Below are 17,797 nucleotides of genomic sequence, written 5' to 3'. Positions count from 1 at the left end.
TGGTAGGAGAAGCTAGCCTCTGGGCAGGGCGATGTTAGTAAGGGACTGCTCGGAGGGTGTGTGCTTTCCGTAAGTCGTTGCGAGAGAAGCCTCAGGGAAAGGCACATCTGAGGGCTTTGACCCAGGCTGCCACCCTCACATGAGTGAGAAAATCAATCTCTGTCTGGTTTTTCATCCCCTCATAATGAAAAATGAGAGAGAGGGACCTCATAATCAGTGGAGCCTTTTCACCTTCAGAATTCTGATTTAGAGGAGTCGGAGGGCTCTGGGAAAATGGTGTCCTGGACAAAACTCTTCTCTCCCTCCGTACGCATCCTGAATGAGGTAGCTGCCGTATCCCTGGGCATCTGCCCATAAACATCCTGAATGAGGTAGCTGCTGTATCCCTGGGCATCTGGGGCAGGACTTGGGTTCCCTGGGTCCCTGGACAGCACTGGTGCGGCGTTGAAGAACCCTGGGGTGAGTCCTGCAGAGCAGAGCATCTTGGAGAAGACTTGGGCTTGCAGAGGTCTGTGGGCCTCCAGTGGAAAGGAGGTCAGTTGTGTATGCAAAGGCGACTGCAAGCCCTGGTTCCCCAGGCTGATTTTCCCTTGCTCCTGACATGGGTTTGGGGAAAGCTATGTGCTCACAACCCTTGGGAGGCCGCTTCACCTTTTCTAAAAAAGGGATCTGCCATCACTTTAGAAAGCTGACCCAAGCGTGCTATGCTAACCAACACAGTCACCATTCATCCGCAGCGTCCTGGCAGCCAGGGAGCGGAAGATGGTTCGAACAAACAGAACTCACACCCCGCGAAGTGGAGCTGCTGGGGAAGACCTGTGGCCACTTACAGAGAACTACGTATAATCACTCAGGGAGTACGATGAGCACTTAGAAGGGGAAGTGGGGAAGGTGGTCCACAAAAATAGGAACAAAAGCTGCACAGTACTCAGGAAGAAACTTAACAAGAGGCTTAGGACCTTTGTGAAGAAAGTGGAGAGATATCTTTTGAAAGGGTGTAAGCATGCATGAGGCAGTGCAGCATCTCCCAGGGTCCTGGGTGGGACGGGGGAGCAGGTGTGATTGCAGTACCCGTTCTCCCAAGAGCAGCACACATTTCTATCCGGAGGCTTCTCTTGGAATTGAATAAAATGGCCTTAAAGTTTATGATGCCTCCAAATAGCCAAGACAGTCTTAAAAATAAGATTGAGGCCGGGTGCAGTGGCTCATGCCTGTAATCCCAGCACTTTGGGAGGCCGAGGCGGGAGGATCACCTGAGGTCGGGTGTTCGAGACCAGCCTGATCAACATGGAGAAGCCCTATCTCTACTAAAAATACAAAAATTAGCTGGGCATAGTGGTGCATGCCTGTAGTCCCAGCTACTTCGGAGGCTGAGGCAGGAGAATCACTTGAACCCGGGAGGTGGAGGTTGCAGTGAGTCAAGATCGTGCCGTTGCACTCCAGCCTGGGCAATAAGAGCAAAACTCCATCTCAAAAAAAAAAAAAAAAAAAAAGATTGAAAAGGAACAACTTTTTGTACCAGATATTGGAACTGAGGCTGCAGGTGAAGTTGTACAGGTAAAGATGGTCTCAGCAATCAGAGCCCTGCCCTGATAGACCCCAAAGCCACAAAATTCAAACTCCAAACAAGTCTCCTGGAGGTGAATTAACACTCTGGAGGCGCCTGTGTGTGCGCCTGAAGTGCAGTGTGCGCTTCGTGCTCTAAGATCTGAATTCTAAACACGGGCCTCATCCTCCCCAGGCCGCTGCTTTGGGGGTTGGGGTTGGACATCCACATAGAGGCTGCAGTAGGCCATCTAACCCCCTGGGAGCATTTACAGGGTCATTTAAATACATGCAGCATCTGTCACCCACGTGGGTCTGGGGTCGGCCCCCTTTTCTATGACAAACGACCTGCATGGGTGTTTTTTGAGGCTTTGGGGTATACCGCCTGAGCCCTCCTGGTGGCTATGGGACCTCAGACTGGCTGGGACAGGGGAAGGGCTGGTGGCCACTGTCTTTGCAGAAAGCAGAGCAGGACCTCCCCAGTGTACTGCTTCAGGGCTCTGTCTCTGGGCTCCACCCTGAGCAGGTACCTTTGCATGAAGACTCCTCTCAGCGCTGAGGCTGATGGTGGCACTGATCCAACATACTGTGCTATCGTGACATATGAGGTTGACATGAGAGAGGACAAGTAGATTACTGGAACCTAATAAGCCCAAATCAAATGATATTATCTATAACAGGGTGGGTGTGTAGGTTCAGTGGGAAAAGAACTAGTCAGCAATATTGACACAATTGGCTGTCTGAAAGAAACAGCATTGGATGATCAGGTTGTAGCAGAGGAAAAAGAACATCAGTTGGTTTGACCATTTAAATGTTTTTTTTAAATACTCTGCACTCCTCCCACAAAAACCAAACAAGCAATACTTGGAAACAACATGTATAATACAGGGACATAGGCGACTATCTTAGCCAGGCCTGGAGAAGTCAGCTATATTTAACTATATAAAAATCTGAAAGGATTATAAAACAAAATTATGCCACAACTAGAAATTTTAAAACTGACAAACCATGGCTCTTAGAGAAAAATATTTGCAAGGCAAAAGACAGAAAAGGGGTTAACATTTTCATTATGAACGCTCTCACAGGTTTCGTTGTCAGGAAGGGAGGAAAGAATACAATAGAACAAATGAAGGAGGCCAGGCATGGTGGCTCACAGCTGTAAGCACAGTGCTTTGGGAGACTGAGGCGAGAGAATTACTGGAGCCCAGGAGTTTGAGACCACCCTGGGCAACATAGCAAGACTCCATCTCTACAACCAAGTCAAAAAACTGTTGGGCATGGTGGTGCGTGCTAGGTACTCCCAGCTACTCCAGAGGCCAAGGTAGGAAGATTGCTTAAGCCCAGGAGGTCAAGGCCGCAGTGAGCTATGGTTGTGCCAGTGCAGTAAGCTAGATTGTGCCGCTGCACTCCAGCACAGTCAGCAGAGTGAAACCCTGTCTCTAACTAACTAAATAAATAAATGAGAAAAAAAAAAAAGAAAGATTGAAGGGGAAACATGCAGAGTTAATTCACAGAGGAGCCTGCCAAGTGGTCTGGGTGGCAGGGAGATGTACATTAAAAGTATAGTAGATGTCCAGCCATAGCCAGGTGTGGTGGTGCACGCCTGTAATCCCAGCTACTGGGGAGGCTGAGGCAGGAGAATTGCTGAACCCGGAAGCTGGAGGTTGCAGTGAGTCGAGATCGTGCCACTGCATTCTAGCCTGGGTGACAGAGCAAGACCCTGTCTTTGTTTAAAATGCACACACACACACACACACTTGCAGGGAGGTTTTAAAAAGACAGAAGAAAGCAGCTGGTTTTGCAGAAAAAGGGGCCTGGGGATTCTTAGATACTGATGGAGGAGTGTGAATTGCTATAGCCTCTTAGGAAAAAATACTTAAAACACAAAACTTCTCCATAGGCATAAGGAGCACACAACTCCTGCCCATTTCCTGAGATTGTCATACCGATAAATAAATTAATGCATTCAAGGTAATTTCAAGAAATTACCTTGAAAACGCTAGAAGTGCCCCCGAGTGTTTTCCATCCATTACTAGTGGGCAGTATTATCGAGATGTCTTGAGGTCTACTAAGATACTTTGAGAATGTACCATTATATCCAGAAAAGACCACAGTAGAAATGATTTGTCGGAAAAGAAAAGTTTCATGTTAAAACTTACTAAGAGGTTTGTAAGTGATCTTGTTTTTAGGCATCATTTTGCTTTCGCAAACTAGTGTTTCCTGGGGAAAATAGATTTAATTTGGGTGTTCAGTGTTGCATTGTAGTGAATAATTGTGTGATGTGAGCATAGCACGGTGTGTCACTTTCTCTGGGCTGAGAAACTCTGCATCCTTTCTTCATTCTAGAAAGAGGCCAGAGGCCCTGCCTTCTGGGGGTGAGTTCTGCTGGGACAACGTTCAGCCCTTTCCGACTTACCGCTAAGCGACCAGTATTTTCCATTCCGCTTGATCCATTTGAGTAGTCTGCTCCATGCACACATGTGCTTCCACACATCCGGGACATTGCTTAGAGCTCACGTCACCTCGAGGAGACATGCAGAATAGAAAGTAGTTCAGAAAATACATTTTGTGCATCTAGTCTACACTGCCGTATTTTTGGCAATTTTGCTATCAGAAGATTCGCTCCAGAAAAAGCACTCCAACTATCATTTCTCCCTGCCTCTCACTTTTGGTATTAGATTCAGAATCCATTAGCACGTCTCACTGAAGGCGCAGATGTTTCAGTTTATGGTGGAAGGAAGACACATTCTGGGCGTTACGCAACATGCTTGGCTCACGGTCCCGCTGCGGATTTTGCCATTCCTGTTTCAGTGCTGAGTTCTCACCTTCGCGATTTTAAAAATATGTTGGTTCTGTAAACATTTACTTAATAATCCATTTTCCAGAATGTTTGTCCCGGGTGTTTTAAAGCAGCATTTCTCAACCGGGAGCGATTTTGCCCCCCAGGAGGCATTTGGCAATATCTGGAGCCATTTTAGGTTGTCACGACTTGTCGGGAGAGGGCCCTACTGGCATCTATAGGGAGAGGCCGGGGATGGTACTCAGCAAACTGCAGAGCCCAGAGCCATCCACCATCAAGGATATCCCGCCCCAAATCTCAACAGCGCTGACGGCTGAGAAACCCTTGAAAGCTACTGTTGCTGGCTTTCTGGGCTTTCTGCTTCTCTGCCTGTTGTATAATGAGTGTATATTAAATCTGCAATAATTTTAGAGTCTTGTTTGGTCTTTTTAAAGTGATGTAAAATTATTTTTTCTCTCTCTCTCTGTCACACACACACACACACAAGCACACTTCTTTATTTGTCCAGCATCTGAAAAATACATTCCATAATGGGTTTTCTTATTCCCAAGGCATCGGGCCTTGGCACTAATGATTATTCCACAAGATTCTTGGATCTCTTGTGGTGATCCTCCCATTTAGGGCTCGTCTCACTGTGTCCTGGTTTCACATTTGCGCTGTTTGTTTAAAGTATTACGCACTTCTCCTGTTAGCTGGGCAAAGGAGTCCCCCAGGCTGACCTCACTCGGGAGGCCTCAATCTAGTTGGTCTGCATGTTAGGTTCATTAACATGTCTTCTTTTTTCTTAAAAAATGTATTCTGGCCAGGCGTGGGGACTCACTCTTGTAATCCTAGCACTTTGGGAGGCTGAGTCGGGTGGATATTTGAGCCCAGGAGTTGAAGACCAGTCTAGGCAACATGGTGAAACCCCGTCTCTACAAAAAATAAAAAACAGATTAGCTGGGTGTGGTGGTGCACACCTGTCGTCCCAACTACTTGGTAGGCTGAGGAGGGAGGATCCCTTCAGCCCAGGAGTTGGAGGCTGCAGTGAGCTGTCGTCACAGCCCTGCACTGCAGCCTGAATGACAGATCAAGACCCTGTCTCAAAAACAAAAAGCCCCACAAAATAACACGTTACCTGTTTTGTCTATAAGGCACAAAGCATCCAGATTCTTCTAGGTTTAGTCAAATGTAACACAGGTTTAATTGAAGCTTTCTCTTTGTAGGGCTTAACTGTTCTGTTCCAGTGAAATAATCCAGAATGATAGTAAACACATAGTCATATTTTATATACCCCCGCACCTCAAGCAGTGCCGTCTGCGTTCTCCATTTCATGGAAGTCCTGTGAGCAATCTTACCATCTTTCAAATTTAAAAAAAATCAAAATAACAGCTCTTGCTTTAATTCCAAACCACAAATCAAATGTAAGATGTAGCACGCTGCTCATTTGTACTATTTCTGATTGTATTAGTCAAAATCAAATACTCACTTCAACAGTAATGGTGAGGAAAAACCATGCTCAAAAAGAAAACACGAGATGTGAAGTCAAAATAGTGGCCACAACCTCTCACTTAATTGAGCAGTCACTGTTGACAGTCCGGTGACAGCCGGAAGAGCACGAAGCGGGTGGGACAGGAGCAGAGGGCTACCAGGAAATGGGTCAGCGTCTGCTGGGGGAGACTGTAGCGATACTGTAGACCCCCGTTTTGCAGATCAGGAACCCGGGCACTCGGAGTCGAGGCTTCTGGGCCAGCGCCCTGTCTTGCTGGGGGTGAGTCATCCAACGCACTTGAGACTGTGTGTGCACCGTGGTTTTGTGACCCTAAATGAAAGTCGTGGCCAGATGTGAAGCATCCTTGTTAATTATTGATCACTCCAAAAACAGCTGTTTAGCGCTGCTCCCACACGTTTCCTGCAGGAGGGATTTTGTGAGGAAGGGTATGGCGGCTTTGTGCAGAAGAGACCTGCCAGGTGGCCCAGCTGGGGCCCCTCGGTTGTCAAGTGTGCCCTGCCCACGTCGGGAGCCACCAAAGCAGCCTGAAGCCAGGAGAATCAACACCTCTCCTGCCCTAGCGGGAACTCTCTCAGAGGCTTGTTTAGCCCAGAGGGAAGTCCCCAAGGTGAGCCCGGGGGAGGGCAGTGTCCTTCTGTGGCCACAGCTCAGATGGTCCCGACTGCAGGTGGTCCCAGTGAGGGAGGAGCTCACCCCTCATCTACGCAGGCCGGTGAAGGGGGCACGTCCCAGTGTGTAGCCAAAAAACCCACAGTTTGGTGACTCCTGATCTTGGACAAGCCCCCTCCAGTTGCTTGCACATTGGCAGTGGTTTTGGCAAATGGACTGAACTGTGTTACTCCATGTCTGCGTCAAACACTGGCACACATCTGGAACTGTCTGCCTTTCCTCCACCTTTTGTTTTTGTTTTTCTTTTTGAGAAGGAGTCCTGCCCTGTCATCCAGGCTGGAGTACAGTGGCACGATCAGGGCTTCCTACCACCTCAACTTTCCCAGGCTCTCGTCCCTTCTCCCACCTCAGCTCCCTGAGTAGCTCGGACCAAGGGGTGCCAACATACCTGGCTCATTCTTGTGTATTTTGGAGAGATGGGGTCTCACCATGTTGCCCAGGTTGGTCTTGAACTCCTTGAACTCTTGAACTCAAATGATCCTCCCACCTCAGCTTCCCAAAGTGCTGGGATTACAGACGTGAGCCACCGCGCCTGGCCTCCACCCTTTCTCAAACATAGTGATATTTTATCTCAGACCACATTAGTCTCTGCACTGCATAATTTAAAAGGGAAAAATGGAAGAATTTTTTGCTTAGCATTTTACAGTCTTCATGAGATATTCCTCCTTTAGCTACCGGATCAGATGTGCTTTCAAAACCAAATCTCTCTAAGGCTTCCAGACTCTGGAGTCACCCAGGTTTGTGTGACTTTGGGGAGGCCAGTCTCTGCGTGTTTGGTTTCCATGTCTGTCAGTGGGATCGTACTGTCAGGATCGCGGGAGGGCTCACTGAGGAGAGACTGACATGTTCCGTGCAGGCCTGGGGCATGATAGGATACCTAGCACAGCCTCGCCGATTGTTTAATGTTGTTATTACTATTAAGATGATAATGATGTCTCAATGCTGAGAGGAATTTAACGTCTAGAGCTCCTGCTCGTGTGGCCTAAAGACCTGTCCCAAGCTCTTAGTCATCCATGGCCTTTGTAGGGGAGGTCCACTTCTGAAGAACAGTTCTGTCTTTCAAAAGACTACATGGTCTCGCTACAGCTGGGCATGAAGTGTGCTTGAGTGGTGAACAAGAGGACCGTCTATCTACATGGATGTGCCACTGGAAGTTACTGTCTCCAAAAATGGAGTAAAACTGCGGTGATGACAGGCACACGTTCGAGATGTCCTTCCAGCCATGTTCACTCGGCCGTGGGAGGTGAAGGCCGAGGTGTGGAGGCAGACCTGTGGCTGCCGGCGGGGGTGGCAGCACCCAGGAACCCTGTGCCCCCCTTTCCCCCGTGTGGTCAGCCCTGGCCCACCCCGATGCCGTGTGCTGGCGTGGCACCTCTCTGCCCCCCGGCCACTCCACCAGCTTCCCTGCCTGGGCACGACCTTGCCTGCATGGCCTGTCCTCAGCCCTCAGCTCTCCTCCCCACACTTCTCCCTGGTGCTCTCAGTGACGGCATCCACAGTGGGGGCTGCTGTCACGTCTGTGCTTAAGACCCCCAAATATTTCTGTCTCCGTGTGCCTGTCTTCAAAGCTGGAGACACCTCCTGAGAGCCCGCCTCGCACAGCCCCACCAGCTTCTTGAACTCAAAGTTGGTCACCGTTGGACTCTGTCCCTTCTCCAAGCAGACCCTGCCCCTGGGCAAGGTGGGTGGTGCCCCCCTTCCAGCCACTGGGGCCGGAGACCCGGACACCCGCTCCCTGATGTCCTCTTCAGTAGCACAGGCAGACTTCCCCGGCCAGCTGTTCTTCCTGTCTCTAGAGGTCTGTGCTGATAAAAGCCCCAAGAAGGGCGTGCTGAGCGGCTGGTGTTAGAGTGTTGTGCCAGTGGGGTTGATTTCTGTCTTGGGGGTGCGTAGAACCTGCAGGTGGGGATAAATTGCAGGGTGAGATGCCCCTCCTGCCACCCATTGCTTCTGCCTGCCCCTCAGTTTCTGTCAGTACAGTCTGTGAGCTGCTCCTTCCAGCCAGAGTCACGAGAATGGACGTTATTAAGGGTATTCGTCAGTTCGGGCTGCTGTAGCAATGGACCACAGATGGGGTGACTTCAACAGCAGGAATGTATCACCTCGCAGTTCTGGAACCCGGAAGTCAGACACCGAGGTGTGGGCAGGATGGGTCCTCCTGAGGCCGCTCCCCTCACCGTGTTCCCCCTGTCCTCACAGCTGTGTGTGCACGCCTCTGCTGCCTCTTTCTCTTATAAGGACACCAGCCACTTTGCATTTGGGCCTAGCCTTATGCCTCATTCTAACTGGAATCCTCTTTAGAGCCTCTCTCTCCAAATAGTCTCTGGGGAGACACAGTTCAGGGAACATTAGGAAAGGCTGGAAAAAAAAAAGATATACCCCCATGGAAAGGAGGGCTACACATACGTAAATACAAACACATACCTATATCTGCCTATATCATGAGATATATATCTATGATATAGTTATATATACAAACACATACCTGTATATATATCTGTATCATAAGAAGATTAAAAATCAGGGAAATGCAGCCAGTGATGACATGGCAGGGTCGATGCGGGCCCAGGCTCCTTGCCGGGTGCTCCAGCTGGAGTGGTTGCAGGGTTTGGACCCCCGAGGCATCTCTTGCCTTTTTGGTCTGCTGCAGTAATGAGGGGCCTGTCCCGCTGTGCCTACATAAGGGGTTCCTGAATCTGAGTCTTCCAGGGTCTGTCCCTGGTAGGGATTCCTGTGAACTGCAGGGCCTTTTTTTTTCTTTTTTTTGAGATGGAGTCTCGCTCTGTCACCCAGGGCTGGAGTACACTGGCGCGATCTTGGCTCACTGCAGCCTCCACCTCCCAGGTTCAAGCGATTCTCCTGCCTCAGCCTCCTGAATAGCTAGGATTACAGGCACGCACCACCACACGCGTCTAATTTTTGTATTTTTGGTGAGACGGGGTTTCATCATGTTGGTCAGTCTGGTCTTGAACTCCTGACCTTGTGATCCACCTGCCTTGGCCTCCCAAAGTGCTGGGATTACAGGCATGAGCCACTGTACCTGGACAGGACCTTTTCTTAGAATCCAGCGTCCTTTCTGCAGCCCATGAGGAACCCTCTCCCCCGGCCCCGCAAACCAGGACAGTGATCTGAGGTCTCCACGTGGCACCCCGGTCTCTCCATGTGTGGAGGGTCCTTGGGGGGAATCCCCTTCAGAGCCTAGATGCCTCCCCTGAAGTTTCTGTTGTAAAAGCCTCCTGGATGGGGCAGGCAAGCTATTGTTTTATGATTACAAAGCAGATGGAAACCGACTTTATTTTGGATGAGGGTTATACATGGAATGTAGTTAACATAAACTGAACTGAGACAGGGCCTTGCGGTGTCTCTCCTCCTCCGCCCAGGGTGAGGCCCAGGACAACCCGGCCTCCTGGGGACCCCATCGCCACAAAGCCGGCCCCGCCGATGCTCCGCACAGGCTGCCTTCCGCTGTGAGCGAACTGTGACTGAGCGTTGGGTAACATTCTTCCAAAGGGACAGGCCCTTTCAGATGGCTTCGTGTCCTCTGTAGGAGCCCAGCAGGTGCTTGTGAGAAGGAAGGACGAAAAAACTTGTAATGACATGAAGTCAAGGCTTGACCTTTGGAAGAGCAAGTAGGCACATGGCTAGACATGTCAGTGTCTCAGTCATCAAAGCTTCCTGTCTGTGCTCGAAAGAGGTCAGATTGGCCGTCGCAAGCTGGGTGGCCCGTGGTTGGGGGTCACTGCCATGCCTCCTCTCAGACCTCGGGCTGGGGCCTGAGGAAGGAGCCTCTGCATGGCCAGAGGACCCCATGGTTGCCTGGACAGACCATGCTGGGACCACATGGCCTGCAGGTGACCGAGCTTGCCGCAGTGGGAGAAGCAGCTCTGAGGAACGCTTGCGTGAGCCCAGGAAGAACAACTTTGGGACCACTTTCAGGGGGCTTGACTCCACAGCCCCCAAAGGGCGCTCTCTGGTGGCGACAGCTTGCCTTGCGTTTGTTTTTGAGGACAGAACCGCATCGTCTAGTATCTTTGTTCCCACTGTAGTGCCCCGGAGCTCTGCTTTGTACGTAACTGATTTGGTGGATCTTGAATTAGAGGATTTAAGAGCACAGAGGTTTAAAATGAAAGGGGATTCTTCTCCCTTCAGCCTCTAGGGCAGCCGATGGCTTCCTGGGAGCCTCTTGAACTTTGCCAGGGGGTCCCTCAAATCCACACAGGGGAATAAAATAGAAGTGAGAAAATTGGTGCGTGGCTTCCTAGCTCTGCAGACTCCCCAAACTTCTCATCCAATGCTCAGGCAGCTGACAGATGTGGCCAACACAGTCCACCTCCAGATCCAACTCCTGACTGTTTTGGAATTCAGGCGAGAGTAGAGTTTTATAGGGGGTGTAGGGTGGGAGGATTAGTAAGATGGTTATGGTTAACATGAAATGCATTTTAGTGCTTTTTACTCTTTTACAGTATCGTCCAGAGGGTAGGTTGGTTGGTTTGTATGTTTTTGAGACAGGGCCTCACTCTGTCGCCCAGGCTGGAGTACAGTGGTGTCATCAAGGCTCACTGCAGCCTTGATCTCCTGGGCTTAAGTGAGGCTCCTGCCTCAACCTCTCAAGTAGCTGGGACTACAGGCTTATGACACGATGCCCAGCTAATTTTTTAATTTTTTTCTTTTGCAGAGATGGGGTATCACTATGTTGTCTAGGCTGGTCTAAAAGTCCCAGCCTCAAGCAATCCTCCTACCTTGGCTTCCCAAAGTGCTGGGATTACAGGTATGAACCATGGCACCCAGCAACCCGGAGGATTTCTTGATGAGATTTCCTGTTGTAACATATCTTTTTCAGATAAATTTGTGTCCCTCCACTTATTTAAAGATGGCCAAAAACTGCCTTCAAGGAACTCTTACAAATGACCTTTGTGGCATTAGTTAGCCTGTTATTCCAGGAAAAAAAATTAAAGAAGAAATCTGAAAATTATGTTTTAATCTAAATATCTGTTGATAGTGACTCATAGGTTCTGCAGGCTGACTGTATTGGGCATTGTTCTAAGCAGGTGGCTTGGAATGTGTCCCTGGGAGGTGAGGGGGCCTTCCAACTGCCAAGTGTCTCGTAACCTGCTGCAGTTTAAGTCCTGTTTCCCATGGCTTCACGTGTTTTAATTATGTTTTTTTATTATGATGAAACACGCAAAATATAATATTTAACATTTTAACCATTTTGCATTTTTTAAATTGTAAAATGCACATAAAATGCCGTTTTAACTATTTTTAAGTGTACAATTCAGTGACATTAGTGATACTTACAGTGTGGTACAATCATCACTACGATGTATTTCCAAAACTTTTCCATCACCCCAAACAGCAACTCTGTGTCCATAAAACGATAACTCCCCGTTGTGCCTCTCTCATCCACTGGTGGCCCCTAATCCACTTTCTGTCTCTGAATTTGCCCACTCCGGGCACCTGGTATTAAGCGGAACCGACAAGAGTTGTCCTTTGGTGACTGGCTCATTTTACTTGGCGTAGTGTCTTCAGTATTATAGCATTTCTCTTTATGAGATAATACTCATAAAGGATAATACTCCATTTTGTTTGTCATTCACCTGTTCATGGATACATGGATTATCCCGGCTCCTAGCAATTCTGAGTGATGCTGCCGTGAACACTGGCTTGCTATGCCTGGTCGAGTCACTGCGTTCGGCTCTTCTGAGTGTAGAACTAGGAGTGGTCATTTTAATCATTTAAGAGTGAAAAATTCAAGTGCATTCAGTGGTGTGCAGCTGTCACTAATTCCAGAATATTCATATCTTCGTAGAAAGAAGCCTCTTGCCATTAAGCTGTGACTCGTACTCCCTTGTCCCCCAGCCCTTGGCAGCCGCAAATCTGCTTTCTGTCTTTATGCATTTGCTTGTTCTGTGTATTTCTTGTAAATGGAGTCATACAATATGTGGCCTTTATGGATACTCTTCTTTTACTTTGAGTGGGCTTCAGTGGTATGAATATTCTTTCTTTTTCTTTTTTTTTTTTTTTCCCCCGTGACGGAATATCACTCTGTCGCCTAGGCTGGAGTTCTGTGGCATGATTTCAGCTCACTGCAACATCCGCCTCCCAGGTTCAAGTGATTCTCCTGCCTCAGCCTCCTGAGTAGCTGGGATTACAGGCATGCACCACCACACCCAGCTAATTTTTGTATTTTTAGTAGAGATGGAGTTTTGCAATGTTGGTCAGGCTGGTCTCAAACTCTTGATCTCCTGATCTGCCCACCTCGGTCTCTCAAAGTGCGGTCTCTCAAATTACAGGCGTGAGCCACCACACCCGGCCAAATATTCTTTTTAAAACACCTGTTTATTATGAAAATTTTCAGCCTATGCAAAGGTAGAAAGAATTGCCACATGAGCCCCACGTGCCCATCACCCAGATCCAGCCGTGACCGATGTCTCGTGAGTTTCATTCATCAAAGTCTGTTTTCCAGGGAAGAAAAAAAGTACGTGAACCGATTCTGGAAAGAAATCCACGTGGGAGACTTTGTGCGTCTTCGCTGCAACGAAATCTTCCCTGCGGACATTCTGCTGCTCTCCTCCAGTGACCCCGACGGGCTGTGCCACATCGAGACCGCCAACCTGGACGGAGAGACCAACCTGAAACGGAGGCAGGTGGTCCGAGGCTTCTCGGAACTTGTAAGTGACCCACATTTCCAGGGCCTCGCAGGCACCACAGCCACACAGCGTCCCCGTGACAGCCTTCCGGGGCTCAGAGCACCTGCATTTTCCTCTCTGTCAGACCAGGTTGTTTTCCCTAGTAGATGAGTCTGAGGGTCCGAGAGGACCCCTGACCTACCTGAGCCCACGACCTGCCTGTGACTGGGAAGCAGGACTCAGTTTTTCTGACTCTGATTTCCCTTGTGCATGTCTAAGTTTCTCAGAATGTTATTTGTTCCTGTAAAGTTACAAGGACCATTTATGACCAGCTGATGGTCAACACGTACCTAACAGTTTCACCTGTTCACTAAATGGCAACACAGCAGGAGTCACAGCCTGTCCCCACCAGGATGCTCAGGAACATTTTCTCCTCAAGGGTGTTTGGGTTCAGCGCCAGGTCTTTGTAGCTGAATCCTGCCTCTGGTGTGCCCCGGCCACCGTGCAGCAAGGTGAGGGGTGAGAGGCTGGAGGGAAACAGATCTGACAGCTGCACTCACACACCGACTCCGTGGGGCTGCCCCAGGGAGAAAGGGCCGTACTCACCAGGTCTGTCCCGGGCTGCGAGGTGCTAATGCCAGGTGAACTGACAGGGCAGGAGCCCTCAGAGATCAGGAAGTCCCTAGAAGGAAATGGGCCTGGCCCGAGCCTTCTCCTCCCGAGCCCCCTTTTCCCAGCCCTGCTCTGGCCTTGAAGGGTGGGGAAGCCGGCCTCTGGTTCACAGGGAGGACGCCGCTGGGGTTTTCCTCCTCTATCAGGCAGTGCCCTCCCGCATCGGCCTCAGCACCAGCCCATCGGGCTTCCCTGGGGCAGTGGGCTCTGCCCTCTGTGGACCTCAGCGAGGGCACTGTAGGGAGTAGGGGGTGAGCAATCGGCTGGGCAGGATCGTGGGGGGCTCTAGCATCCCTGCCTTCGCTCTAGATGCCCCCGGCCACCGTCACAAGGGGAGACGCCTGACACACTTGCAGCAGACCAGGTACTCCGCGCCTCGCCCGCCCAGCCCGCCTGCGGCAGGTGTCACTGCCGCACGAGCATCTGCCTGAGTGTTCCACCCGTGCTGACTTCCGCCATGACTTCCTCATCTACTTTTTTCTTTTTACCTTCTTTTATGCCAAGTGTATTTTTGTGAACTGCCTCAAATCTTTTTGGAATAAGGCAACGCAGACATAAAAATTTAAAATAGTGTTTTTTTGTTGTTAATGGAGTGATCTCATTTAGATCAGGAGAGTTGGTGAAAGAGTAGGGACCCTCGAGGCACAGCCCAGCAGCGCCCGGCTTCTCCATGACTGCACTCCAGGGTTTCGTGATAAGTGAGGGCCCCATCCACTGCCACCCCCTTGCCCCAGCCCTCGTGCTCCCCGCCCCCACCCCCCACCCCGCACCCCCCATCCCCAACCCCCGCTGTCTTCAGTAAGTCATGGGCGTGAGCTGGCCTCACTCTCAGCTTCTCCCCTAGACCTGCCCCGTCTCCTCTGCAGGGATGTGAACTCACGCTGACATCAGCCAGGGACGGCACCCCCCTCAGTTCCCGAGGTCCAAGCTAGACTTAGGGGCAGGCAGAGGGCTGACAGCTCAAACATCACCTCTGAAAGGGGCAGCCCATGTGCACAGAGGGTGAGAGCCACTTAAACAAATGCAGATGAGTATCTAACTGGTGAAACCTCACACAAGGTGGAAAATACTGCAGAATTGAAGCACTGGAGGGTAGGGCATGCATGCTTGGCGTGGCAGGTAAGGGAACGCCACAGACAGAGCTCCTTGATTAACTCTCAAGAATGACTTCCTCTACTGGGCGCGGTGGCTCACGCGTGTAATCCCAGCACTTTGGGAGGCTGAGGCAAGTGGATCACTTGAGGTCAGGAGTTCAAGACCATCCTGGCCAACATGGTGAAACCCCATCTCTAGTAAAAAAATACAAAAATTAGCTGGGCGTGGTGGCGCATGCCTGTAGTCTCAGCTACTCGGGAGGCTGAGGCAGGAGAATCGCTTGAACCCGGGAGGCGGAGGGAGCCGAGATCACACCACTGCACTCCAGCCTAGGTGACAGAGTGAGACTCCATCTTAAAAAAAAAAAAAAAAAAAAAAAGAACTTGCCCATTTCCTATCTTCTGATCTTCAACTTCTGAACCCAGTCATATCTACAATCCTCCCCCGCCCGCTTTTTTCCCAAACAATAACCACAGCACTTCATAGCTCAGTGGTGCTTTATAGAAATGAGCTGCTTACAAGTTGGATGTTTAAAACTCGAGGATGGCTGCAGACACATCTACGTCACCCTTCTCAGGGCCCCGGGAATCCGAGGAAGTAGCTTTGAGCCATGATCTGGTCAAAATGGCCAAATTAACAGCCTAAACAATTCTGAAGGTTTTTTAAAAATTGTATTATTAGCACCAGAATACTTTACTTGCATGCACATTCTGGTCCCAATTACCTTTTTTCCCCCACTTTCTGGTTTTTGGGCGTTTTTTTTTCCTCTTTCCCTAAAGGTCCAAAGACATTTTTTTGGTATCCAAATTCCCATTTATGCATTACATTCTGAAATCTATGAACCACCCCACTGAAAATAAAGGAAGCAAGTCTCTGACTTTTAAACCCCAGCAATTGACAAACCACAAATGCCAAGAACATTTAAGTACTCTGTGTTTCAATTAGTTTTTTTATAATATTGAGTTAGCTTGTCTCGGACAGGTTAAGAACTGGTAATAATCTGTGTACTGACTTATGTGAAATACAATATAATATTTTACCGGTTTAATGAATGGTCAGTTGGAAGTGGGAGCCCTTTTGCAAATCACTTAAATTAGAAGTGGCATTAATGCAGGAACTTGGTGTATCCAGCAGGGTCCAATCAGGAGACAGAAACCACACATGATTCAATCAGGGAAAGTCTAATGTGAAGAATTCTTAGTTGAGGATTGAGTTGTAAGAAGTAATGATAAGTGAATTATATCTCAATAAAGCTGTCATCTTTAAAAAATAAATAAATAAGAAGTAAAGAGGACTCTGAAGAATATAGGAGTCAGGAACAGTGGCTCACGCCCATAATCCCAGCACTTTGGGAGGCTGAGACAGGAGGATTGTGTGAGGCCAGGAATTCCGGACCAGCCTGGGCAACACAGGGAAACCCCATCTCAAAAAAAAAAACAAAAACAAAATAGCCAGATATTGTGGTGTGCAGCTCTGGTCCTAGCTACTTAAGAGATTGAGTGGGAAGGATGGTTTGAACCAGAAGTTTGATGTTGTGGTGAGCTGTGATCATGCCACTGCACTCCAGCCTGGGGGACAGAGCCCCTATCTCTGTCTCGAATATATATGTATATGGGGAATAGCTGATGAAGGGACAGCCACTGCCCCTGGCTCTGAGACAGACGTGTTCTCCTACTCATAGCGCCCTCCCAACCCCTGACCCATGGCAGCGGCTACAGCCTCAAATTGGGGGATGGCAGAAAAGGTACTTAGGGGCTTCACTGATGGAACCTGCTGGAAGCCTTCCCTTGGGGGCCGGGGAGGCCATTGCCAGGGAGGTGCCAAGCATGGGAACTTGCTAGATGCCAGGGGCTGTTGGTCCCTGGACACTGCTGGAGCCAGGCCCTCGCTGCAGTGGATGAAGACTGGTGGCAGCTCTCTGGACAGCAGCGCCGCGGAGCCCCACCTTTGAGAGGGTGCATGAGCAGCAGCCTAGGCTCGAGAGGGCCCATGTTGTCTGCAGGAACCTGTCCTGGGTACCCCAGACTGAGAGGTGGGGAAAGAGTGGAGCAGGCCAAGCCCTGGAGAAACGTGGAGGGGGTGGGCAGTGCGGAATGGGTATACATGCACACACACGCATGCACACGCACACACACCCCACCTGAAGACCAGCCACAGGACCAATACCTGGAGGACTCAGGCCTATTCACCAGCGATGCCCAGTACGGAGCAGTGAGATGAATCCAGGAGGCTTTTGTTAGGGGGTTGGGGCCATCTGAGAGGTCAAGGGAGGTTCTAGAAAGAGGAGCTTGAAACTCACTCTGAGGACCAGGATGGAGAGGTCTCAGGTGCCAGGCACTACAGGGAATGATGTCGGTCAGAAGGTGCCCCAGAGGTGGAATAGGGTTGTATTTAATGAAGAGCATTGGAAAAAGTGCAGTGTTGAGGGGCTACAACAAAAGCCTGAAGGCATGGCCCACCCAGACCCCAGAATCTGAAGACAAGGCCTGGACACCGGGCTGATGGCTCCAGGACCTTAAATCACCCCGCTGTTTCACCTCTGGAAAAAGAAACAGAGATCTTCAGACGTAAAGATTTGATGTAAAGGTTGGAGTTGAATGGATGTTATCCAAGAATTGAGAGAGGCCCCTGTGTGGAGCATCACACTCTCAGGCAACGACTCACATTTGTTCAACCTCCTGCGTGCCAGGCCTGCTGTATCTCCCACAACTGTAGTAGAGAAAACATTTCTAAACACAGTTTCACAGAGTTTTCAGTATAAATCTTGTGAGATAATGATTATCACACCATTTTATAGATGAGAAACAGAAAAAGTGAGGTCAGGAGATTCTGTCAAGGTGCCTCCCCTCCCCCACCCCGTCCACCAGTGTGGATTCAGAGCGGGTGCCTCCGCTT

The 17,797-nt window shown here is 49.7% G+C and overlaps 1 protein-coding gene across 1 annotated transcript in view; it reads left to right on the top strand.

Annotated features, from left to right (window-relative positions):
* The window catches only part of LOC105499078 (ATPase phospholipid transporting 10A (putative)), a 185,792-nt gene that overhangs the window by 72,922 nt on the left and 95,073 nt on the right, over positions 1–17,797 (top strand). Inside the window, exon 3 of the mRNA XM_011771496.3 lies at positions 12,973–13,177. Within this exon, the coding sequence (XP_011769798.2) occupies positions 12,973–13,177 (205 nt within the window). The remainder of the gene's footprint in view (positions 1–12,972; positions 13,178–17,797) is intronic.

Source organism: Macaca nemestrina, chromosome 7 (genome assembly GCF_043159975.1).
Source record: "Macaca nemestrina isolate mMacNem1 chromosome 7, mMacNem.hap1, whole genome shotgun sequence".
Classification (NCBI taxonomy): Eukaryota; Metazoa; Chordata; class Mammalia; order Primates; family Cercopithecidae; genus Macaca; species Macaca nemestrina.
The sequence above is the reverse complement of the archived record's forward strand: the minus strand, read 5'-3'. Positions and strand labels throughout refer to the sequence as shown.